The sequence below is a fragment of the Sesamum indicum genome, linkage group LG5, assembly GCF_000512975.1.
Source record: "Sesamum indicum cultivar Zhongzhi No. 13 linkage group LG5, S_indicum_v1.0, whole genome shotgun sequence".
Taxonomy (NCBI): domain Eukaryota; kingdom Viridiplantae; phylum Streptophyta; class Magnoliopsida; order Lamiales; family Pedaliaceae; genus Sesamum; species Sesamum indicum.
In genome coordinates, this window is record NC_026149.1 from 10,443,334 (window position 1) to 10,468,821 (window position 25,488).

General features: G+C 38.9%; 2 protein-coding genes across 2 annotated transcripts; both read right to left on the bottom strand.

The window, feature by feature from the left end:
• Nucleotides 17,927–20,789, bottom strand: LOC105162366. Its single transcript, XM_011080366.1, has 5 exons — nucleotides 20,156–20,789; nucleotides 19,291–19,856; nucleotides 19,107–19,179; nucleotides 18,810–19,019; nucleotides 17,927–18,171 (listed from the first exon to the last, which is right to left on the bottom strand). The coding sequence occupies exons 1-5, from the start codon at nucleotides 20,787–20,789 to the stop codon at nucleotides 17,927–17,929; spliced, it is 1,728 nt and encodes a 575-aa protein (XP_011078668.1).
• Nucleotides 21,243–22,302, bottom strand: LOC105162367. The gene is made up of 2 exons (XM_011080367.1): nucleotides 21,858–22,302; nucleotides 21,243–21,625 (listed from the first exon to the last, which is right to left on the bottom strand). The coding sequence occupies exons 1-2, from the start codon at nucleotides 22,300–22,302 to the stop codon at nucleotides 21,243–21,245; spliced, it is 828 nt and encodes a 275-aa protein (XP_011078669.1).

Here is a 25,488-nt window from a genome sequence, read left to right on the forward strand (position 1 = left end):
ATATATGTATCTGACTTTTTGTTCAAAAACACGATTTAATAATAATAAATAAACCAAAGAGTAAAAGATCTACTCCTAACACTTAAAATAAAGTTGTAATACTGTGACGTGTTCTAGGATCGACCCTATGCTATGCATGGGTTTTTTAATTTTAAATTAAATAAAAAAATTTATAATATGGTGTTTATAAAATAATCTTTTACGTAAAATAATTTTTTTATTTTTAATATTGAGAAAAATATTTTCCTACATATACAATTTTTTTATACTTGCCATAAATGTTATTATATGAGGACTTTCCAACAAAAACTATATTTAAATATATAAATCTAAAATAGTCTTACTTATTAAAAAATGAAATATAAAGCAAATACAGAAACGTACTTTAATTAGTGATAAGATAGACAACTGAAATGATAAAAAAAAAAAAAAGAAGAAGAAGGAAGAAAGATGGATGATAAAAAGTAAATTAATTATTATGAATGACAAAATAATATAAGTACAAATAAACATACAATGACTAAGTTCAATTAAATAAAAAACATAGCAACATTATTTCACCGACCACGAAAGAATAAAAACACTTTCATCACGGCAAGAAAATATTAAAATATGAAAAATTGATGTGAAAACAAAAGAATGTATTGCACAAGAATAAAACAACAATTAAAACAATATAATAAAAATAAAGAAAGAAAGATGGATGATAAAAACAAAATTTAATTAAAGTTAAATTCAAAATCTCAATATCATTTTTATCAACTTGAACAAAAAAAATAAGGAGTAAATTAACCATCATGAATGACAAAATAAACTAAGAAAATAAGGAGTAAATTAACCATCATGAATGACAAAATAAACTAAGTACAAATAAACATAAAATGAGTAAGTTCAATTAAATAAAAATATAGCAATATTTGAAAAAATCGGTATGACTCGAGACTTGGCAAGAATGCAACGGAAAAATGAAAATAAGTATATTTTAATTCTAAATTGAAAGGGAGCTAGTCTCTTAAATCCCGAGCATTCAGCACTCAACAAACATAAAACAAACTTGAAATAAAACAAGTGGTTATTTGTAACATAGAGTGACGAAAATGTAATTACGTTCATCAAACTTTTTTCCTCCAACCGTGTGCTCATGCAAAGATCAACGAGATCTCATTTGCATCGAATACACGCTACAAGAGGATTTTACTATACTATTAACTTAGTATCTCAAACTCAAGAGGATTTTGCTCTAACTTGGAACTAGATCAAGAAGAACAAGAACAGAGAGAAAAAGAGGGAGAAGAGAGTTGTCAAGATGATAAGTGTGAGGGAGGAGTGTAGTCTTTTGTATCATATAAAAAATGACATACACACAAGCCTATACACTATACATACATACAAGAGACATCTCATATACTTGTTATATGTATACATGTATACATTCATGTCAACTCAAAAATAGGTACAATGCGTGTACAAACCTACTACTACCATAGGTTCTCAAGCAATAACTCCATCATCCTTACAACTTTATGTATATATGTATATCACATATAAATATATATATTCAAGTTAGGGATACACATATGTATTTATTGGGCTTAATTCAAAAAAGAAATTAAACTCATAGGTCTGTACCTCCAAAAAATTAAACCAGTCAATTCTTAGAACCCCAAATGCAATTTTATTTGATCTCATCAAATAAATCATACCCCATAGCCCACTTAATTAATCCATCAAATAATTGAGTCTAACTCTATTTATTTAATATCATTAAATTATCAAGTCAAAACTCTAATTAATTGATCCTATTAATTAATTCATTTTGTTCAACTAAAATTGAGCTTATCAAATTAATGAACCCTAACTCAAATTTATTATCTCATTAATTAAATCTTGGGCTTCCCATCACATGAGTTCTCCCATTTAAATGGTCATATCATTTAATCTCTCGAATTAATTTAAATTTTTTAAATTAATTCATTCCTTCTAGAATTAATTCATAATTCTTTCTACTATTTTCTTGAGTGGTGTTTTGTGTGGCTCTATAGGTTCACCCTTAAGTAGATTTAGGCTTGTGCAATACACAATTTAGTTGGCAAATATTTTTGCACTAGATTAATTAAATCATGTTTAATAAATCGCTTTCGATTAATACTTAATCGAAAAGCACCCGTCACCATGGGTGGCCATCTAGCAATGACCCATAGCACTAGAGAATAGGTGCAAATGGCGTAAATCATAAGGCTACCGAGTGCCATACGGGTACGGTCCTTCCATCGGCCATCTCCCGATCTTAGTCTAGGATATAGAATTGGTGATCAGTTCCCATCCTGGACTAGACATCTATGCTTGATATTCTGATTATGTTTGAACCTAGAAAAACACTTTCCTATTGATCACCCGTTGTGGCCACAGACTCTTAGGAGCACAACACACATCAGAACGTATAGGAGATTGCTATCATCTAATGATAGACAACAAATCCTCTCTTGAAACTCAGCAATCTTCATATACATTTTGACTGCACTAGAACAAGGCTTATAATAACTACATCAGAATATGGTAGTCCCTTATCAGACTCTAGATATAGTCGTCCATATATGTGGATCATCAAGTTTGAGGACTAAATCCCATACTATCAGGGCCGAGGAGTTCAATCCATACCGACGAAGCCTCAAGGGCTTCCATATAACGACTCTCGCTAAGTCAGTTCAGTCGGCTTGACAATCTTTGTCAACCACCCACTATAATTGCATAAACGTCATATGCTTGTAACTTATGAAACACACCGACGAAGCTTCAAGGGCTTCCATATGACGACTCTCACTAAGTCAGTTCAGTCAGCTTGACAATCTTTATCAACCACCCACTATAATTGCATAAACGTCATATGCTTGTAACTTATGAAACACAGCACCCATCTTATGGACGCAATATTTAGATCAGTCTCAATAGGACCCTCGATGCCCATTATCGAAGCTGTGAGTTGGAACATTTCAGATTCAACCCTCAGAAGTTGGTTTCATAGTTGCCATCAAATGCGAAATTCAACTTCATTAGTTGATTAATGATCTGTGGATTTTGTTGCAATGTATGAAAATTACGTGAGTAAGAACAACAAAGTAAGGCCAAAGGAGTACTTAATCTTATTCATTTAATTCAATATTACAGAATGAAAATAAATTAAAAAATAGCTAATCTTCCACTTGACCTAACACTAATCACTCATCTGCCTCAATCCCATCCTGTCCAGATGCTGAGTATGGGCAATTTGTGAAACGGGCTTGCTCAATGGATCTGTCGTATTTTCTGTTGATGTGACGCGATCCACTCTCACATCACCTTTGCCCACCATCTCTGACACTAGATGATAGCGTATAAGAATGTGCTTGGATTTGTGATGAGATCTCGGCTCCTTCGTTTGTGCTATCAAATTATTATTATCACAAAAGATAACTATGGGCTCGACAATGCTAGGCACTACAAGCAACTCTTGAATGTAGTTTTTTTATCCAAACCGCTTCCTTAGTAGATTCCAAAGCTGCAATTTATTCAACTTCTACAGTAGAATCAGTTGTAGTATCCTGCTTGGAACTCTTCCAAGCTACCACACCACCATTAAGCTTGAATACGAACTAGCTGAGATTTAGAATCATCTACATCAGACTGGAAGCTAGCATCGCTATTGTTATAATAGGTGACCTGAACGCCAATCAGATTACCATACTTGTAATCCATTCTGACAATAACTTGATTCTATGGAATATTATTTAGTGAATAAAATGAGTATTTGTTATTGGCCTTTCATTTGTTGTGCTCATTACATATATATGTTTGAATTTCTTTTAAACATCACAACAAAGCCCATAGACCAATTCAACAACCATTAGTTGGACTGCGTATTAGATGGGAGTTATTAATCCAACTGCCAGGAATTGGGTCTGAAATATTTCAAGTCGAGGACCTCGAGAATGGGCATCGAGTGTCCTATGGAGATTTGTATTAAGAGTTCCGTGTTTCATCAGCGATAAACGTGGGGACGTCTATGCGATCTTAGTGGGTCTACTGACTAGGTATCGAATTGACTGAACTGACTCACGGGGCTCACATATGGAAGCTTTAGAGGCTTGGTCGTTATGACTCGAATTCCCGACTCTGATAGTATGGGTGTAGTCCTCAGACTTGAGGAATCACGATAGTCATATGTGTGCGATGACTGCATCTTGGATTTGTGCGAGAGGTAATCGTATCTCAGACATGGTCATCATAAATCTTGTCCAATGTAGTGAAAACATGTAGCGAGGGTGGTGAGTTCCAACAAGAGGATTTGTCCCCTGTCAAAACGTGACAAAGATATCTCCTCTGCACTTAGAGATGCGTTTACGCTCTATAAACTTGTGGCCACAGTCATAGATCGAATAGGAAAAAAGGGGTTTCTATGTCGAGCAATTCGGCATAACGCGATCTCAAGTATTAAGCATAGACGCCTAGTCCAGGATGGGAGTTGACACCGAATTCCATGCCCTAGACTAAGGCTGGGAGACGGTAGATGGAAGGACCGTACCCGTATGGACTCGAGCTCCTAAAAGTTCACATAGATATTCGCCTAGTGTCTAGTGCCATGGGCCGTTGCTAGATGGCCACCCATGGTGATGGGCTTTCTTGATCAAAGGTTGATGAATCATTAATTAAATTAGATTTAATTAATAGTGGTGTTTGGACACTAGCCCAAGTCTAGCTGAAAGGTGAACCTAAAGAGTCACACACAAATCATCGAGAAGGGACGAGGATTAATTATGAATTAATCCCGTAAGTAATTGATTTACTTACAAATGAAAGGGATCGAGTGGATGAGGAGCCCAAGGATAAATTAATAGGATTAATTTATATTGGGCTTGCCCTTATTATTTATTAAGTTGGACTTATTAATTAATAAAGGCTTATTCTCATATATTTAATTGGATTAATATATGATGGGCTTAATTAGGTGAATTTTAATTAAATTTAATTTAATTAAAACTAGTTGGGTCTTGTATTTTATCTCATTAAAATAGACCAAGGACCCCTAATTAAACTTGTTGAAAAACTCAAGGAAAGGAAATAAATGACTAGCAATTATCACTTTTGGAAGTGCTATATTAGTTATTCTTTATTTGAAATAAAAAATATATCACCTTATGAATTGTAAAATGAATCTAGACACATTCTAATACATCCATACAAGGTATATATATTAGTTATTTGGAATAACTAATTACATTACAGAACACAAAAATAATTTCCTACCCTAGAGCTAAAAATTGGCTGCCCCTCTTCAAGCACACTTGGTGTGTTTTTTCTTTCTTGTTCTTTTCTAGCAAATTGAATTAAGGGATCCCATATTCCGGTGTGGTGTGGATGTATCTTTAGAGGTCTTCTACGTTGAAGTCTCGTGCGAACGAATCAACGAAAAGAAATTCAAAACAAATTAAGAAAAAGGTAATCCTTAATTTATGTTTCTTGCACTTCTAGTTTTTAATTTTACCATAAGCCTCGTTTTAGTTTACTACTTATTTTTTTAACTACATTGAATGTCCAGGAACTCCAAGGGTACACCCTTTGGAATCATAGTATTAATATGTTCGTTTTAATTTACAAATTTTTTATTTACCGCTTTCGCTTGCGCATTCCCGTGTCGATCCACTCGCCTTTCTAATGTGTTTCAGCTATACCCTTTCAGTACCAACTCTCCACCGCCGTACACCAAGAACATCTCTTGAGTCCTTCTCAAGTACTTAAGGATGGTCTTGACGGCAGTCTAGTGTGCTTCACCAGTTCATGCTTGATACCTGCTCGTGATACTCAGAGCAAATGCGATATCATGCCTTTTGCATTGGACAACATACTGTGTGATGTCTACGGCAGAGACATAGGGGATGTCACATATCTTTCTTTCTTTTCTCATTAGTCTTAGGAGATTGAGTCTTGAAAAGCTTAACCCCATGTCTCATAGGAAGGAACCCTCATCTCGAGTTTTCCATCTTGAACCGCTTCAAGACTTTCCCAAAGTATGCTGCTTAGGTCATTCCTAATATCCTTCTGGATCTATCTTTATAGATTTTGATGCGAAGGATGTAAGAAGCATCACCCAAATCCTTCATGGAGAATGCATAGAAAGCCATGCTTTCGTGTCGCCAAATATCTTGGTGTCATTCCCAATGAGCAAGATTTCGTCCACGTAAAGCACGAGGAACACAAATGAGCTCCCACTGATCTTCTTCTATATACAAGGGTCAAAATCATTCTTTAGAAAATCATAACTCTTTATGACTTCGTCAAAATGAATATTTCAACTTTGTGAAGCATGTTTCAACCCATAAACGGACCTATGGACACGGAAAACTTTTGCTCTTCTCCTATGGATATGAAACCCACCAGCTGATCCATATAGATCTCTTCCTCAATAAAATTGTTAAGGAACGCCATTTCACATCCATCTACCATGTCTTATAGTCATAATATGCAGATATGGGAAGCAAAATTCGAACGGACTTAGGCAATGCTACAGGTGGATAAGTTTCATCAAAGTTCACACCGGGTCTCTAAGTATACCCTTTTGCCACTAGCCTGGCCTTGAAGGTAGTCACCTCCTCATCAGCTCCAAGCTTTCGCTTGTAAACTCATTTACACCTAATGGCTTGAAGCCCTTGGGTAGGTCTACCAAGGTCCAAATCTTGTTGGAACTCATGGAATCCATCTCAAATCTCATGGCCTCAAGCCAGTTTTCCAAATCGGTGTTAGACATATCTTCTTCGTAAATCTTTTAATCATTATCTAATTGACCGGTCACCGGTAAACCATATTTCTTAGGCAGTTGAGATACTTTGGTTGATCTAGAAGAATTGGAATATCTTCACTGGTAACCACAAGCACGGAAGATGATGCTACTACTGCCTGAGTCGTTGCTTCACTTGACTCCTCAAGAAGCAACTCCTCACGTCGAGTATCTGGTGGAAAACCCTTTTTTCATAAACACTTCATTTCTCGAAACAAACACCTTTTGTTTCGAGGGATCATAAAAATAATATCACGCAGTTTTCTTTGGATATCCCATGAACCTACACAAACTAGATCTCCAATCCAGTTTGTCTCCCACTAGTCTCTTGACGTACGCAGGACTTCCACACACCCTAATGTATTTATAGGAAGCAGGTTTTCCATACCATATCTCATATAGTGTCTTGGCCACAGTTTTAGATGGCTCCATGTTCAATAACTTGGCTGCCATCTCAAGAACATAATCCCAAAAGGATAGTAGCAACTCAGTGTAGCTCATCATAGATCGAACCATGTCCAACAGAGTTCGATTTCTCCTTTTAGAAACTCCATTCAGGTGTGTGTTTCAAGAGGAGTCCACTGAGAGAGAATGTCATTCTCTTTTAGATAGTTCAAGAACTCTTCACTCAAGTAGTCACTACCTCGATCTTGCGGTCAGTTTGGTTCTCTACTTCAAATCTAAATTCTTTGGACTTTTCAAAGGCCTCAAACTTGCACTTCGTCAAGTAAACATAACCATACCGTGAGTGATCACAGGTAAGTACGTGAACCCACCTCCGGTTTGAGTGGTAAATGGCACACAAACATCTGAATGGATGAAATCTAACAGATCATTAGCGAGCCTGCTTTGTACTACCAAGAGCTTCTTGGTTATTTTTCATTCTAAACAAGACTATCAAGTTGGTTGATTGTTGAAATCGTCTATTTCTATACTCTTTGAGTCCACCAATTTCCTTATTTTATCTTGAGAGATGTGATACAGCCTTGCATGCCAGATCTGCGAGTTCTCTTGATTATCAAACTTGCGATTGTTTTGAACAATCATAGTCGTATTATGCAGTGGAACGATATAAAGGCAATTTATTAGTTTACCGAACAATTGTGAAGAACCATTCTTCAACAGATAAAAGCAATTTCAAATAATTGAAAACTCATAACCTTCTTCGTCTAAAACATGAATAGAAATTATGTTTTTAATCATGCTGGTACATAATAACATTCTTTCAAATCAATCCTAACATGATCTGTAACATGGACTAGTTCCACGGCTTCAACAACAACCCTTTCGCCATTTCCAAGCCATAGGTTTATCTCTCCTTTACTTAGTCTTCTGCTTCTTGTCATCACCTGTAAATCATTTCAGATATGAGCATCACAGTCGGTATCTAATACCTAAAAATTAGAATTAGAGACCATATTAATTTCAACAACAAACATACCTTGGACAAAGGTAAGGAATTTAGGATAGTTCCTCTTCGAATGCCCTTTCTCATGGTAGTAGTGGTAGGCATCTTCCGCCTTGCTGGCTTTATGAACCTCCTTCCTCTTCCCTTTGCCAATAGCTGGGGCCTTGACAATTGGTTTGCTCGCAAGGACTGGACCTTTGGCATTGCTATTCTTCTTCTTCTTCCAACATCGGGCCTTCTTGCCTTTCTTAGAAGTCGAAGCCTCTCGCAACATGATTGTAGGCTCCGATCTCTTGATATTCGCCTTGAATTGGACCAACATATTGATCAATTTGGGGATGGACTTCTCAAGCCCATTCATGTTAAAGTTTACGAATAAAGGGGTCGTACGAGGGAGGGAGCAACTAAAGGAACACATCAATATATGTGTCGTTCTTAATCCTTGCCTTCATGTCCTAAAGCTTCTCTATGAAGGATAGCATTTGGATGCAGTGATCATGAACCGATGATCCTTCAGCCATCTTAGTGCCAAAGAATGCTTTAGTCGCGGCATATTGTATATGCCGATCAAGCACCCCATACAAATCATGCAAACACATCATGATTGAACTAGCATGATCCGACGTATCATACTATTTTTGGAGTTCATTTATCATAGAAGTCAGTGTGATACTGCAAACTTACGATCATCATCATGCCATTTCTCGAATGTCACACGTTCTTCAGCACTATAGTCTTCCATAAGGGCAGCAGGAGGGGACTGATCCAGATCATAGGTCTTGCTCTCAAACTCCAAAACAATTTTTAAGTTCCTTAGCCAGTCATTGTAGTATTTTTTAATTCAGTTTGTTAGCATCAAGAATAACAGTAAGTGGATTCTTAGACAATAATTTGATCTACATCACAATAAAAGCATCAATTAGCAAATTTTTCTTAATATTGAATATAAGTTATGACATACTCTTTAGTCATAGACTACTCCCATTATTTCTTCAAAATTCCATTACTCTCAAATGGGTATTCTATGAAATGGTTTTCTAGTAGGCTTGAGGTCCACGATGATAATTCTCCATGCCTCCCTTTTACGATTCGCACGGAAATTACCCCATGGGAGGTAACATTTGCCATTCTCATCATATGAGATCCCCAAGATATTTTGCCTCGCTTTTCACATGATTTCAAGGACTCCAAATGAATCACGCTATTCCACGTTAGGCCTAACCCATGAACCAAGTGAATTATTTCTAGTATCACCCCCACGACTCGTGAGACGAAAAAAAATAGGAGAATAGTTTTTTCGTTCATAACAATAGTGTAGCTTTCCTTAATTCCAAAATGGACACAACTCATGAGACCAAGAAAGGGATGAAAGCAGAATCCACACCACAAATTATGGATGGAAGGCTTGGACTTATTAAACCTTTTAATATGTCCATTATGGGCCTAATATTATACTTGGACAATCCAAGTGAAAGTTTAATTTTCTTTAGATCGAGACCTTATCACATTAGTAATTTGCATGCTTGTTGTTTAAAAAATAATAAATCATGCATAGCATCACATGCATAAACCTAGCATACCCCTATTAGGATGGTCACAAGCTTATTTCTATACGACCCACTAAGCCCCTAGTGGATCATTGGTCTTTCTAAGGGTAGCTCCTATGCTATTACAAATTCTTATAACCATTACACTTAATGGGCCTTTGGTAATCCTTCTTTACTTAATGATCTTCTCCAAGTGTCTCCTTGGATGCCATCTCCATGGACGGCCTTTATAATAAGTCATTTTTTAATGAAATAAAATGCCTCACTTCCTAAGCTACTCTTATTACAACTGAAAGTATAGAAACCCTCATCATAAGTTGGGGGAAGGTACATAAGAGGGAGAAAGTATGCCTTATTATTTCCAAGGCTACAAAGGGAGAAAGAAGAGAAGAATAAGAGGCACGTATGCCCCAATCCAAATAGAATATAATACCAATCACATGGGTTCAATGGGCTTTGTGATCATCCTTTAATTCATTTATCACATAAACAAATTAAACACATTTCATAATATCACATATTATGAAATTGCACATCAAGTATGAAGAGACATCCAATATCATATATGTCATAATTATGCAATAAAAACATATGTTGCTGCTTCACAAGAAATTGCATTTAATAATGAAAATCAACACCTTTTATTTCCAGCAAACACCTTAATCCAATTAAAGTTTGCTGAGAATAATCTTCACTAAATTCAAGTTTTGGACATTCCAAAACAATTTAATCAATATCATGGAAATATTTTCTACAAAATTAATAGATTTTTCCTGTTGCTAGGACACTCAAGTTTCAAACATGGGTTGCAAAGTGGAGGAAGTGTTCCTCCACCAGTTGGCCACATACATTTTTGTTTATCCTTTCTTTTTTATTATTTGAATAAACAAAACTGAATCATAAAAGATGCTTTAAAATATTTTTAAAATATGCCATGATATCCAAAAATTAAAATAGAACACAATATATTTTCAAAAACATGTAAATCATGCTTTGATCAAAATTAAAACAACCATCTACATCACATAAACAATAGCCATGAGTGTGGAATCGGGCTCTGATACCACTGAAAGGATCGGTATTGCCTAGGACTTGGCAAGAATGCAACGGAAGTATGAAAATAAGCATATTTAAATTCTAAATAGAAAGGAAACTAGTCTTTAATTTCGGGCATTCGACACTCAACAAGCATAAAACAATCTTGAAATAAAACAAGTAGCTATTCTAACATAAAATGACGGAAATGTAATAACGAAATTTTACCTTTCTTATTTGAAGACTTTCTTCGAACTTTTCTCCTCCAACCGTTTGCTCATCCAAAAATCAACGAGATCTCTTTTACGTCGAATACACACTACACAATAAGGTGGTTTACATTAAACCTTGCTAGAGGTAAAGCGTATGTAGTATAAGAGACTTTATTATACTATTGATTTAGTATATCAAACTCAAGAGGACCTTGCTCTAGTTTGAAACTAGTTCAAGAAGAACAAGAATAGAGAGAAAAAGAGGGAGAAGAGAGTTGTCAAGATGATAGGTGTGAGGGAGGATTGTTGTCTTTTGTATCATATACAAAATAACATATACACAAGCCTATACACTATACAGACATACAAGAGACATCTCATGTACATATTGTATATATACATGTATACATTGCATGTCAAATCAAGAATAGGTACAATATGTGTCCCCATAGTATACAATCTATTAGTATCATAAGCACTCAAGTAATAACTCCATCATCCTTATAACTTTATATATATACATATATATATTACATACAAATAAATATTCAAGCTAGGGCTACACATATGCATATATTTAACCTTTTGAGCTTAATTCAAAAAATAAATTAAACCTATGGATTTGGCCTCCATAGAATCAATCAATTCTTAAAAGTCGAAATAGAATTAATTTGATCTCATCAAATAAATCTTAGCCCATAGCCTAATTAAGTAATCCATCAAATAATTGAGCCTACCCCGATTTATTTAATCTCATTAAATTGCCAAGTCAAAACTCTAATTAATTGATCCTATTAATTAATGCATTCGGTTCAATTAAAATTGATCTTATGAAATTAATTAAATCAAATTCAAATTTAATTAATCTCATTAACTAAATCTTGTGCTTCCCATCACATGAGTTCTCCCATTTAAATGATCATATCATTTAATCTTTCTAATTAATTTAAACTCTTTAAATCAATTCATTCCTTCTAGAATTAATTCATAATTAATTCTATTACTTCCTTGAGTGGTGTTTTCTGTGACTCTATAAGTTAACCCTCAAGTAGACTTGGGCTTGTGTCAATACATAATTTAATTGGCAAATATTTTTGTACTAGATTAATTAGATCATATTTAATTAATCTCTTTCAATTAACACTTAATTCAAAAGCACCAGTCATCATGGGTAGTCGCCTAACAACAGTCCATGGCACTAGAAAATAGGTGAAAATGGCGTGAACCTTACGGCTATCGAGTCTGTATGGGTATAGTCCTTCCATCGCCTATATCCTGATCTTAGTTTAGAGCATGGAATTGGTTATCGGTTCCCATCAAAAACTAGGCATCTACGTATAATATTCTGATTATGTTTCTCCACTTGATTAACATAGAAAAACACTTTCCTATTTGATCACCCGTTATGGCCATAGACTTCCGGGAGATTGCTATCACATAATGATAGGCGACAGATCCTCTCTTGGAACTCACCAAGCTTCATATACGTTCCAACTGTCAAAATATGGTGATCTCTTATAAGGCCCTAGATATAGTTGTCTCATATATGAGACTGCATGGATCATCAAGTCTGAGAATTAAATCCCATACTTTCAAAGCTGAGGAGTTCAAGTCATACTGACCAAGACTCACGGGCTACCATATGACGATTCCCGGCGAGTTAGTTTAGTTGGCTTGACAACCTTTTTTATCCACCCATTAAAATTGCATAGACGTCATACGACAGAGGCGTAATACGCCTGTCATCTATGAAATACAACACCCATCTTATGGATGCAATATTTAGTGAAAGTCTCAGTACAACCCTTGATGCCCGTTCTCGTGGCTCTCTACTTGGAACATTTTAGATCCAATCCTTGAAAGTTGGTTTCATAGTTGCGATCAAATGTACAACCCGACTTCATTAGTTGATTAGTGATATGTGGGCTTTGCTGCAATGTATTAAATTACATGAGTAAGAACAACAAAGTAAGGCCAAGTGGATACTTACTCTCATTAAAAGATAAAAAAAATTGCTTAAATAGATTATCAAATAGCCAATCTAATTGACTTTCTGATCACTTATTCTAACAATATTATCACCGACCATGAAACAATAAACATACTTTCATCGGTGCAGAGAAAAGATCTTAAAAAAATAAAATTTGATGTGAAAACAAAAGAATGAATTGGACAAAGTAAATTAACATAAACTAAGTACAAATAAGCATAAAATAACTAAATTAAATTAAATAAAAAATATAGTTACATTATCACCGATCATGAAGGAATAAAACAGTTTCATTGGCGCCAAAAACAAAATCTTAAAAGACGAAAAATTGATGTGAAAATAGAAGAATGAATTTAACAAAAATAAATCAACAATTAAAACAACAAATACTTATCATGCATTTCTCTTGAAGCCTGAATGAATACATGTTAAACACAAATAAAAACTAAATGACAGATGAAATAGAATTCTACAAATAAATACTAAGCAAATTATATACTCATTAGCACTAAATAAATATGTTCATTATTTTAGAAAAAAAATGAAAAAAACAATAAAAGTAAAATATAAAAATAATTAATGGATGAAACTATAATATGATGTTGACATAAACTAGTCAATACATTTTAAACTTGTACAGACTTGACATGAATATAATATGGTAACAAAAAAATATACAATTAATAGCCATGTTCATTTCACATACCATATGATCTTCCCCGAAATCAGCGATCTGGATGAGCGACCTCACAATAGTCAACTAATTCCACCAAGATCAAGTGTTGGGTTCCTGAGAATAAGACAAGTAAAGTGAGCTCGTCGGGCACGTCCCCTCCAACGACCCTCCAACGCTCAAGTTAGGTTGATCGAGGTAAATGTGTACGATTAAAGGCATAAATAAAAAAGGATTAGCATTAATTACCTCGTAATATGGCGTCTTGGGGTATTTATAGGGCTTAACCGGATACTGTAGAAGGGACCACGTGGCCTTATCCTACTAGCTTACGTCCGCGATCGGACGGTTGGCGTTGCCTAGGTCTTCAAGTGGATAAACGGGTCCGGGACAAGTCTGCTCCGACCCGACCGGGAGAAAAGACGCGGATCCAGGGCGAAAAGACTAAAATGCCCTTCATTAAGGGTATTATAGGCATTTTTCATGTATACCTATCATTACTCCCTCACTTATTCAAAGTGCAAGGTATTGCTCTGTGAAGAAGTAGAGTGGTCGTGACCATTTGATCAAGCTGGAGACGCCGCCACGTGTTAACATCTGGCTACTTTTTCAGAACCGCGTTTCCCTGAGCAAATCGCCTATAAATAGGCCTCCATTCAAATGATATGGCTTACCCCACTCTCGAGCTTCTGCGACTAATACCAAGAATTCAATTTCGATTTCGACCTGCAGCGTCTTGAGCCATCCTGCTTTAAGGTACAATGTCTTCCAGCTTTAGTTCCAATTCTAACTCAAGTCCTGGGTCTGGTTCGAGGTCGTTCGCGACCTCACCAAACTCGACTGAAGCTCCTACACCTTCTTTTGTCGCATCTCTAAAAGAAATAAGAAGTTCGTAATTCCCAAGAAATCACAAAAAACCAAGAAAACCCGAGACGAGCAGGCCAGTCCTTCTACTCTTGAGAAATTCTAAGATAGGATGATTAGAAACTCTTGGGAAGCCGTAGTTAGCGCAGTCATAACACCTGTTCATAAGATTAGGGATCGCTATTTTATACCCACGACTATGAAATCCTAATACCAAAATCTTTTGACCGTATGCATCAACCTCCGTCGGGTTTTTGTACATTTTCTATTAAGCACTTTGACGCTGGTCTGAGACTTCCCTTGTCTTCTCCTTTATCTGCTATTCTCCATAAACTACGGCTTTCCCCTATGCAACTATCTCCCGACTCTATCAGCCATATCATTCTTTTTATAAAAATCATGAAATTTTTGCATCTATAGCCAAGTTTTGACGATTTTTGGTCTTTGTATTCCTTCACCACTTCCAAACGATCAGGGGATAGGGGTTTTTTCTATCTTTTTGCTAAGACAGCGTGTAGGTACTTAGAACCCTTGAAGTCCAATCTTGGCCCCTGGCATGATAAGTATATTTTTATTCGACCTCCCCTAGTATTGTATGGCCCTTCCGTTTAGAATGGAATAAATATAAACCTTTCACCTAAAACAAGTGGAGGGGGGGCTGGAAGGTGACTAAATTAATAGCCTTACAGCTTTTAAATACGATCCGAAGAAGCTTTTAACTGAGAAGGTATTGCGGCTCGCACGTCTATCTCCAGCACCCCTCCACATCAATGAGACTTTAGGTGATTTTTTATTCTGATCCTGATATATTTTTCATCTGTGCTTGGATCGCTGACTTAAAACTTTTCTTGTTTTGCAGACGAGCTAGTGATGAACTCCCGATTGGCCCTGCAACTAAAAGCCATACAAAATAAAATGGGAGGGCAGCCGGTCGCTCCTCCTATCGACACATCCGCGACCGCGACCATGTCCCCCTCACCCATTCGATCACTAATTCCGGCCGGTCCTTCAGAGGCCAATCAAAGCCCCAAACCAGAAAACCCTATCCAAATCGACAGCGAGGGGACTCCCCTTAACGAATACAATTCTGAACACCTGGACTTACATCTCGATGACGATCTAAGTGAGGGTCAGAATGTCAATCAAGGTAAGAGTTTGGGCGACCAAGGTGGAGAAGGAACAAGTTCGAAGAAGAGAAAGAGGCATCACAAGCATAAGGATAAAAACCTTGCTGAACCCTCCGACTCGTCCAAATCTTCAAAATCTTCTCTACCCAGGGTGAACCAGTGGGTTAAGTCGCAAAGCAGGATGGCCAAAGAAGCTGCCGAGAAAGCCGAACAGCAGGAAGAACGCGAATGTTATTTACGGTTGGAGAGGTTTTCTTCCTGCTGGGAGGAAACCTGAGAAGAACTGAAGGGAGATCATCATTCAACATCCGAGCTAAAGGGTGATCATCTAATCCCCAGGTGGAACATATCTGCTAGTAGCTCGGTCCTCTACACCAAGCCAGGGCAAGATTCTTGGGACCTGTTCGATGCCTGTATCCTTCCTCGCGATCAGGCTTCCTTGCTGATGAACGCTCCTACCAGGATAGAGGAACACGGGGCTCACACTTTGATGCAGGTAACGACCTTGAGAATATTCAATTTAGCACCTCAATGCCTGCTTTTTAATACATCTGTCTTCTGTTAGTTTCTTTAGATGGCTACCTTCTTCAGAAGTTTATCCATGAAATGTGCGAGCTACCATAGGAACCAGATAGCTGTTGATCCCAAGGTAGGGGAACTCTTGGCCAAGCTACCGGAGAAGGAGAGAATGGATCAAACTCATGTCGGGGAAATGCAGACCTTGATCAAAGAAGTACAAAAACTAAAAAGCCAGCTCGCAGCAGCTACCGAGGCCACAGATGTCGCATTTTCCAAGGGAAAGAAAGAGGGATTCGAGGCTGGCAAAGAAGCCGGGATAGTCTAAGGTCATAAAGAGGGTTTTCAGTCTGGCCATGCACAAGGAATTGAAGAAACCCAGGCTGGTCGCATTACCCTTGAGGAACATCATCAAGCCCTCGCCAGCTCCCGTGTTTCTATAGCTCGTGATTTCTTGAAGTCTGGCTCGTTCAAAACTGCTGTTGAGATCAAGCCTGCCGACTTCTTCAACAAGGGCTACAGAACTTGCGAGGCACAGCTCGAAACTTTAGGTGGCTTTGCAGATTCCTTTGATCGGAGTCGTATGGATATAACATTAGGTGGGAAGCTACAGCCATACCCTAAAGAGCCCGCTCCCGCAGACAATGAGTTCTCCGTTTTGCTTGACGAAATAGAGCCTGATCCTTAGTTGGATGCTTCTGATTCTTGGATTTTTTGTAATATGGGGTCAACATTGAACACTTCTAACCCTTTTGTACTAACCCCCAGGATAGAAACAACTTTTTGATTTAATCACATTTTTTGTCAATACAACACTTTTGAGTTCGACTTCCTGATTCGCATATTTGAATACCTACTTCAGTCTGTCATTACGAATACCTCATTTTTAGATCGCAAGCCAAATCTTTTTCAGTTCGCACTTTTTGAATACCTCTTTTTCAGTTGGCATGCAGAGTGCATCTTTTTTTAGATCGCACTTGTTGAATGCCTCTTTTTCATTTGGCATGCAGGGTGCATCTTTTTCAGATCGCACTTGTTGACTGCCTCTTTTTTCAGTTGGCATGTAGAGTGCATCTTTTTCAGATCGCACTTGTTGAATGCCTCTATTTTAGTTGGCATGCAGAGTGCATCTTTTTTAGATCGGTCTGGTTGAATGCCTCTTTTTCAGTTGGCATGTAGAGTGTATCTTTTTGAAATTGCACTTGTTGAATGCCTCTTTTTCAGTTGGCATTTGGATTCTCGATCAAGAAGACCAATAAATGATAATTAAGGAACATAAAGAAAAATGCACATAATTTTCGAACGGGTATATTATATAATTGAACTTGGTTTTTTTCGAACATAACAAATGTACAACATGATCGGCCTTTTTCAGGCCCCAAGATGAGAACTAATCGGCCTTTCACAAGCACAAGAAATGCGAGCTTCCTATCCTTGAACGTCTTCAAGCAGTTGACGGCCTTTCGCAGGCACCTTAAATTTGGATCCTCGATCAGTTGATGGCCTTTCGCAGGCTCCTTAAATGTGAATTTCTTCGAACAGTTGATGGCCTTTCGCAGGCTCCTCAAATGTGAATCTCTTTGAACAGTTGATGGCCTTTTGCAGGCTCCCAATAAGCGATGTCCTTCATGCATAAAATTTCTTCAAATTCTGAATGTTCCATGGTCGTGGTAAGTTCTGCCCCTGCATATTTTGCAATTTGTACGTACCTTTCTTTTTGATTTCGATTATTCTATACGGGCCTTCTTAAGAGGCATCCAGCTTACCCACATGCTTTGACACATCTACTTTTTTTAGCACTAAATCACCCACTTGCAGCTGCCTTGGTCGAATCTTTTGATCATGGCTTTTTATCATCAGCCCCTTGTGATGCAGAATCTTGGCGTACGCAGCATCCCTTTTCTCTTCTATCACAGTAAGATCAAAGCTCCGTTCGTTTTGATTGGACTTGGGGTCGTACATCACGACCCATTGGGACTCTTCACCAATTTCTGCAGGGATTATCGCTTCAGTACCATAAACTAAACAAAATGGGGTCTCACCTGTTGCTGTTCAAGGTGTAGTGCGGTACGCCCATAGAACTTCCGGCAACTCTTCGACCCAAGACCCCTTGCTCTCAAGACGCGTCTATAAATGCTACAAGATCGTTCTATTCGTCACTTCAATTTGCCCGTTAGCTTGAGGATTTGCGACCGCCGTGAAGTGTTGTGCGATCTTGAGCTCCTTACACCATTCAGTGATATTTCTCCCCTGAAATTGAGTCCCGTTGTCAGAAATTAAGATTCTAGGTACGCCAAACCTGCATATGATGTTCTTCCATATGAAGTTGATGACTTCTCTCTCTGAAATCTTGGCTACAGCTTCTGCTTCAACCCATTTAGAGAAGTACTCCACTGCTACAATGATAAATTTCTTTTGAGCTTGAGCAGGGGGGAAGGGTCACATGATATCTATCGCCCACTGGTCGAAAGGACAGGCTATCTTGATCGGCTCGATGGGGATCGCTCGTTGATGAATCAAAGATGCGTATCTCTGGCAGCTCTCACACTTTTTCACTAGTTCCTTCGTGTCTTTGACCATCGTGGGCCAAAAGTATCCCTGGCTACCTTATGTGCTAGGGACCTCTCACCTGAATGATTTCCGTAGCTTCCTTCATGAATCTCCCGCATAACATATGCAGCTTTTTCTCCATCCAAGCACTTCAGTAGTGGTCCATCAACCGTTCGCTTATACAACTGTCCAAATAATAAGGTGAACCGTGCAGCTCGAAATCTCACTCTCTTTGCCTTAACAGGATCATCAGGCAAGGTGCCATCCTCGAGATACTTCACAATTTCGTCTTTCCATGATTCGACCTCAGACAGTGCCTGCACCTGCACCTTCTCTGAGATAGCTGATCGTTCTCACACTAAGGCTGTTATCTTACAATCCTTGATCCCTGACATCACTGCTCCGAATATAGACAGCGCATCTGCCTTGTCATTTTCAGCCTTGGGCACCTGCGAGATAGAACATTTATCGAACTTACTCATCCATCTCTTAACAATCTCTCTATAGGATGTCATCGTCTTCTCTCTCGTCTCATATGTCCCTTCGATCTGTAATGCGACCTGCTGAGATTCGGTGAATACTTCTAAATCCCTGGCTCCAGCTTCATACACAAGTTCCAGTCCCAGAATTAGCGCTTCATATTCAGCCTCACTATTAGTAATTGGGAAAGATAGGCTAGCTATAACTTCGATGTCAACTTCCTTTGGTACTTGAATTAATATTCCAGCACCCCCATTATTGGCATTTGAGGATCCATCTACATGCAGCATCCATTTGCAATTCTGCTCCTCGGGATCGCTGGATAACTCTATTACAAAATCGGCTAATAGCTCCGCCTTCTGTGCTGTTCTGGGCTGATAATCAATGTCATATTGCCCTAATTCAACTCCCCATTTGATTAACCTTCCAGACGCTTCTGGTCGAGACATCACATACTTCAAAGGATGGTTTGTTAACACCACTACCCTATGCGATTGAAAATATGGTCGCAACTTGCGAGCTGTGGTAACTAGTGTGAGCACCAATTTTTCCATCTCCAAGTATCTCAACTCTGCCCCTTGTAACATTTTGCTGACATAATATACGGGGCTCTGGTGTCCTTCTTCGTCCCGCACTAGCACTTTGACTGCGACCTCAGACACAGCTAAGTACAGAAATAACACTTCTCCTTCTTTAGGGTTGGTGGGCAGAGGAGGCTTTACTACGTAATTCTTTAAATCTTGCAGTGCCCTTTCACACTCTTCAGTCTATTCGAAATTTTTTGTTTTCTGCAAGACTTTAAAGAAGGGCAGGCTCTTATCCGCAGATCGAGAGATAAATTTGTTCAATGAAGCAATCTTAGCCGTCAATTTCTGCACCTCTTTGATCGTGGTCGGCGATCGCACGTTCATGATAGCCTGGATCTTCTCTGGGTTAGCTTCAAACCATGTTCGCTGACAATGTATCCCAAAAACTTTTCTCCACTTACACCAAACGTGCACTTATCCGGATTCAGCTTTATTCCATACGACCTCATGATTCTGAAGGTCTGCTCGAGATGTTCTAGATGATCTTGCGACCTTTTGCTCTTGACCAGCATGTCATCAACGTACACTTCCATGGTCTTACCAATGAGCTCGTCAAACATCCTATTCACAAATTGCTGATAAGTTGCCCCTGCAATCTTCAAACCGAAAGGCATAACGTTATAGCAATAAATACCTGCCTGAGTAATAAAGGATGTCTTCTCGCGATCCTCCTTAGCCATGTAAATCTGATGGTACCCTTGATAGGCATCCATCATAGAGAACATCTCAAAACCTGCAGTTGAGTCAACCATAACATCAATTCTGGACAGCGGGTAAAGATCCTTTGGACACGCTTTCTTCAAGTCAGTGAAAATTGTGCACATCCTCCATTTTCTCGACGCCTTCGGAATAAGAACCACATTAGAAAGCCATTCCATATATTGTACTTCAGAAACATACCCAGCTTTCATCAACTTTGCCACCTCTTGCTCGATTATTTTGTTCTTCTCTGCTCCAAACGACCTCCCCCTCTGTTGTACTGGTTGTGCCATTGGATCCACATTTAATTTGTGCACGTTCACCTCTGGGTTGGTGCTCTTAAAGTCTGAAGGGGTTCCACGCGAACATGTCTACATTCCTCCTCAGAAACTCGATCATAGCCGTTTCCATCTCTCCTAGGTCTTCTCCTGTTCGCCCTCCACGAGCTGCACGGCCTTGTATTCATCACTGGGCTTCATATGCTCAGCCTCATATGGTCGAAGTTTAGCCTCTTCACCCACTTTCCTCTTTTTCTGACTGGATTCCCCATTAAGCGACAGGTTATAGCATTTTTTAGCCTTCTTCTGGTCGCTGGCTACTTCTCCTATTCCGTTATTTGTGGGGAACTTCATCTTCATGTGATATGTGGAAATAATCGCTCTAAATAAGTCCAGACCCGGTCTGCCCAAGATCACATTATAAGCGAACGGGGTATCAACCACTAAAAAATTTACCATCAGGGTTTTTCACTTAGGCTCTTCGCCCATGGATACAGGTAACTCGATCATGCCCAACGATGCTACCTCACTTCCTCCGAATCCGACAAGAGGAGTCTTCACCGGCTCGAGACGGGCATTTTCTAATCCCATTTTGTCAACCACATTTTTTAATATAATGTCCGCTGAGCTCCCACTATCAACCAGTACTTTATGAACAGTGAAATTTGAAATATCCAGCTTAATGACCATCGGGTCGTTCATTGCCCCACTATCCACTGGCCTATCAGAACTGTCAAAGGAGATAGCTTTTTCCTCTTCAACCTTCAGCATGAACTCCCTTTCTCTGCTCGATCCCAGGGTTCTCGCGCATCTCTTCCTGGTCCTCTTCGAATCTCCTGCACTCGAACCCCCTGCAATTATATATAAACCCTTTAGTTAATGCATTGCTTCTATTTGTTGGGGCTTTGTCTGTCTTAGCAGGACCAGGGTTGCGATCTCTGCTTCTCGACCGGCTCCTCCTCACTTCGTCTCTATGGGTCTTGTATCCGCGGGGAACTTGATCGCGGGAATACCTCTACCGTACCAACCTTTCTATCTGATCCTTCAACTAAAAGCATTCCTTTGTGTTGTGACCCCTCTCACGATAGAATCTGCAGTATTTGTTAGAAAATTTCTTAGAAGGGGTATACCTGGTGTGCCTTGGCCATTTCAGTACAGCTGCATTTTCTACCATCATGAAGGCCTTTTCATGCATCATGGCCAACGGAGTGTAATTGTGATATTTAGGCTGGTATTTCAGCTCCCTTGGTCTGTCATTTCTCGTTCTGGACCCACTTCCTTCACCGGTTTCATGCGGTTTCTTACGCACTTGCTCCCTATCTCTTCGTTCAGCATCTTTCATTGCATTCATCTCCTCTTCGTCAATATATTTTTGGGCCAGGGCCATCAATTGCTCTACATCATTTGGGGGGTTGCGTGCGAGCGCGGACGTGAATGAGCCTTTCTTTAGTCCATGGATCAAAATACTCACCATCATATCAGTGCGCAGATCCTGGACCTCTAATGTTTCATTGTTAAACCTTCCCATGAAACTCTTCAAGGTCTCTTCTTCCCTTTGATGTATATTGAAGAGGTGAGTAGGCGACCTCTTCTACTTCTCTTTGCTGGCAAAGTGGAAGGAAAATTTCTGAATAAGTTGCTCATATGAATCAATGCTTCCACAAGGCAAGCTAGTGAACCACTCCTGTACTTTTCCTGCAAGAGTAGTATCAAACAATTTAGCCATTATGGGACATGGCTGTCCGTACAAGTTCATCACCATTTCGAACACGGCAATATGCTCGTAAGGGTCTTTCATCCCATCATATCTCTAAATCAGGCATTCTGAATCCTGGCTCCACTACTAGAATCAATATGTATGGGGAATTTTTGTTATGGGCGACGATCTCTCCTTGCTTTTTCAGTTTATCAATCTGCTTGTCTAGGAGTTCTATCTGTTTTTTGACACTTTCAACCTCGGCCCGAGATATTATAGGCTCTCTTCCTCTGGCATGAGATTGGCTACTAGAACCTGCTTCTGATGTCTGCCTTTTGCTTTTGTATTCCTGCTCGCTCGGTTCCCTAGACTCTCTCCTCGGTTCTCTGCTCTCGAATAACTGTCTCCTCGCAGTTTCCTTCACCACTGGGGTTGCGGTCCTCCTTTCATACTCTACTATAATATTCCTTCTTGCTTCTTCAATCACTCGTTGCAATTCATCCTTAGTCAAATGCACCATCGATCCTTCTCTTCTCCTAGGTGTTTCTTCCTCTCCGGCATTCTGCCTCGAAGAACCTTCCATGTTAACTGGCGATTCTCAGAATGTCCCACAGACGGGGCCAACTGATCTTGCTCGAAATTAGCGACCTGGATGAGCAACCTCACAACAGTTAACTAACTCCACTAAGATCAAGTGTTGGGTCCTAAGAATAAGACAAGTAAAGTGAGATTGTTAGGCACATCCCCGACAACGACCCTCCGACGCTCAAGTTAGGTTGATCGAGGTAAATGTGTGCGATTAAAGGTGTAGATAAAAAAGGATTAGCATTAATTACCTCGTTGTATGGCATCTTAGGGTATTTATAGGGCTTAGCCGGATATTGTAGAAGGGGCCACGTGGCTTTATCCAGCTAGCTTACGTGTGCGATCAGACGGTTAGCGTTGCCTGGATCTTCAAGTGGATAAACGGGTCCGGGTCAAGTCTGCTCCGACCCGACCAGGAGAAAATACGTGGATCTAGGGCGAAAAGACTAAAATGCCCTTCATTAAGGGTATTATAGGCATTTTTCATGTATACCTATCACCATGTTGTACGAGTATCACTTGCTCTATCAGCTTGCACCAGATCCAACATAGTTCTTTGTTCTTGATTACACTCTATAAATCAACAAATATAAACAAAGCAAGAAAAGAAACAGTATCTCATAATATACCATTTATAGTGGGTGATTTTGCCATTCTACTTGTACTACCAAGTCCATATATGGAGATAACTGGTCCAGTCAAAGGATTATAGGTTATAGGCATAAGATGAAATCATACTCCCATATTGATGTGGTCCGAGATTTTTTATTAAGGAATAAAATTGAAAATTTTACGTACGGTACAATAGCACACCAGGTGAAATGCGATTTTTGAGAGGGGTCCTTTTACAAGAAAATTAGTCACAATCAATGAAAAGTGCTTTTGTTAAAAAAAATAATATTTTTGGTATTTATAGTGTTGGAAGTTATATGGTGTGGTGGGTTGCATTTGTTTAATGTGTGCCTCATATATGTTATATTACTTTTTTACCCTTATAGGTTAATATTTTTTATCAATATGCATCATACAGCCCCCTACTCTCGGACGGAATATGTACACCGGTGTAATATTTTGTACCTCGAGGCATGAGCTGGTGCACCTCGAGCTGGTGGTAGACCTCGGGCTTGAGGCAATGCCTCGAGTTGGTGCACCACCCCTGGGCTCGAGGCACTGTTCACTGGGAGGCGCACCCGCACCACCTCGAGCTGCATGCTGGGAGGCGCACATGGGCTCGAGTTGGACAGGGTGCACCAGGTGGTGTAGCTCGAACCCACCTTGAGCTCGGCTTGAGTCCTCGAGTGTTGGAAGGAGGCGTATATTGTCGCATCCCATAGGTTTTGAACCCAGGCTAAGAGGGTGGATAGTAGTAACTGCTACCACTACACAATCAAGTATTTCTTGACAGTATTTGTTCCTATTCTCTATTAGTAGAGTTTATTAAGAGTTTATTCATCTTTTGCGCCGAACTCTTTCATTTATTTTGAGGAATTCGACATCATCTTCAAGAGATGAGATTCCCCGTAAATAATTCTTACATTTAGTGACGAAGCCCCCAAGACCTTGGAGAAGGTGAAGCGGCGCATTTTTTTTTTAAGGACGTTGCCTCTTGGGGTGATTTTTTCACCATCCATTAGGTTGAAAAGTTTGGTAGGTAACTCGATAGTATTCCATATTCATAAATGTAATCACTACACTTACTAAGTTATTGTTTTGTTCTCTTATGATTGTACTCGTCAGATGTTGCTTCAAGGGATATTTTTGCTCAAGCCCTAGAGTTAGGTTTTTACAATTTTTGGAAGGGGGGGTAAAATTTTCCGAGTCCAACATTTTTATGAAGGGACGTTGCCTAAATAATTTGGTAAAAGGGTGTTGCCTAAAAGGATAGTTCATGTCTAGGAGTCAGTCTTTTCCCAACTTCAAAGGGATGTAAAGTTTTCAAGCAACATTATCGACAAGGATCTCAATGAAAGTTCCGTTTAGGGGGTCCCAGGACAATAGCGACTTTTGCCTATATGACAATGATGAGTTTTGCCTCTAGGGTCCTCGAGAAACTTCAAGGATCTCTACGTCTAAATTCGTTTCGTTTCTTGAGACTACAACAAGAAAACTAACTTCATTACTCAAAATTCAGAGTACAAAGTTTTAGGAAAAATAAAAAGGGGAGAAGGATATGTTGAGCTACTACTCAAGTTTTCTTTGATTAGCCAGAAAATAATTTTTCCCGCTACGTGAACTTAGAGTTTCTCCTTCGTGGCTTGTTGATCTTTTTGAGGTCATGGGATGATTTCTGCTGTGGGATAATTATAGTCATGAGGATTTGGCACATTCGGCCCTATGATCAAATTGGTGTCCTTGTGGATAGTAGTCGACATTCTTTCAAGTGTCCTCGCTGGATCAATTTTTCTATCTCATTCTTCAGGTGATAGCATTCCT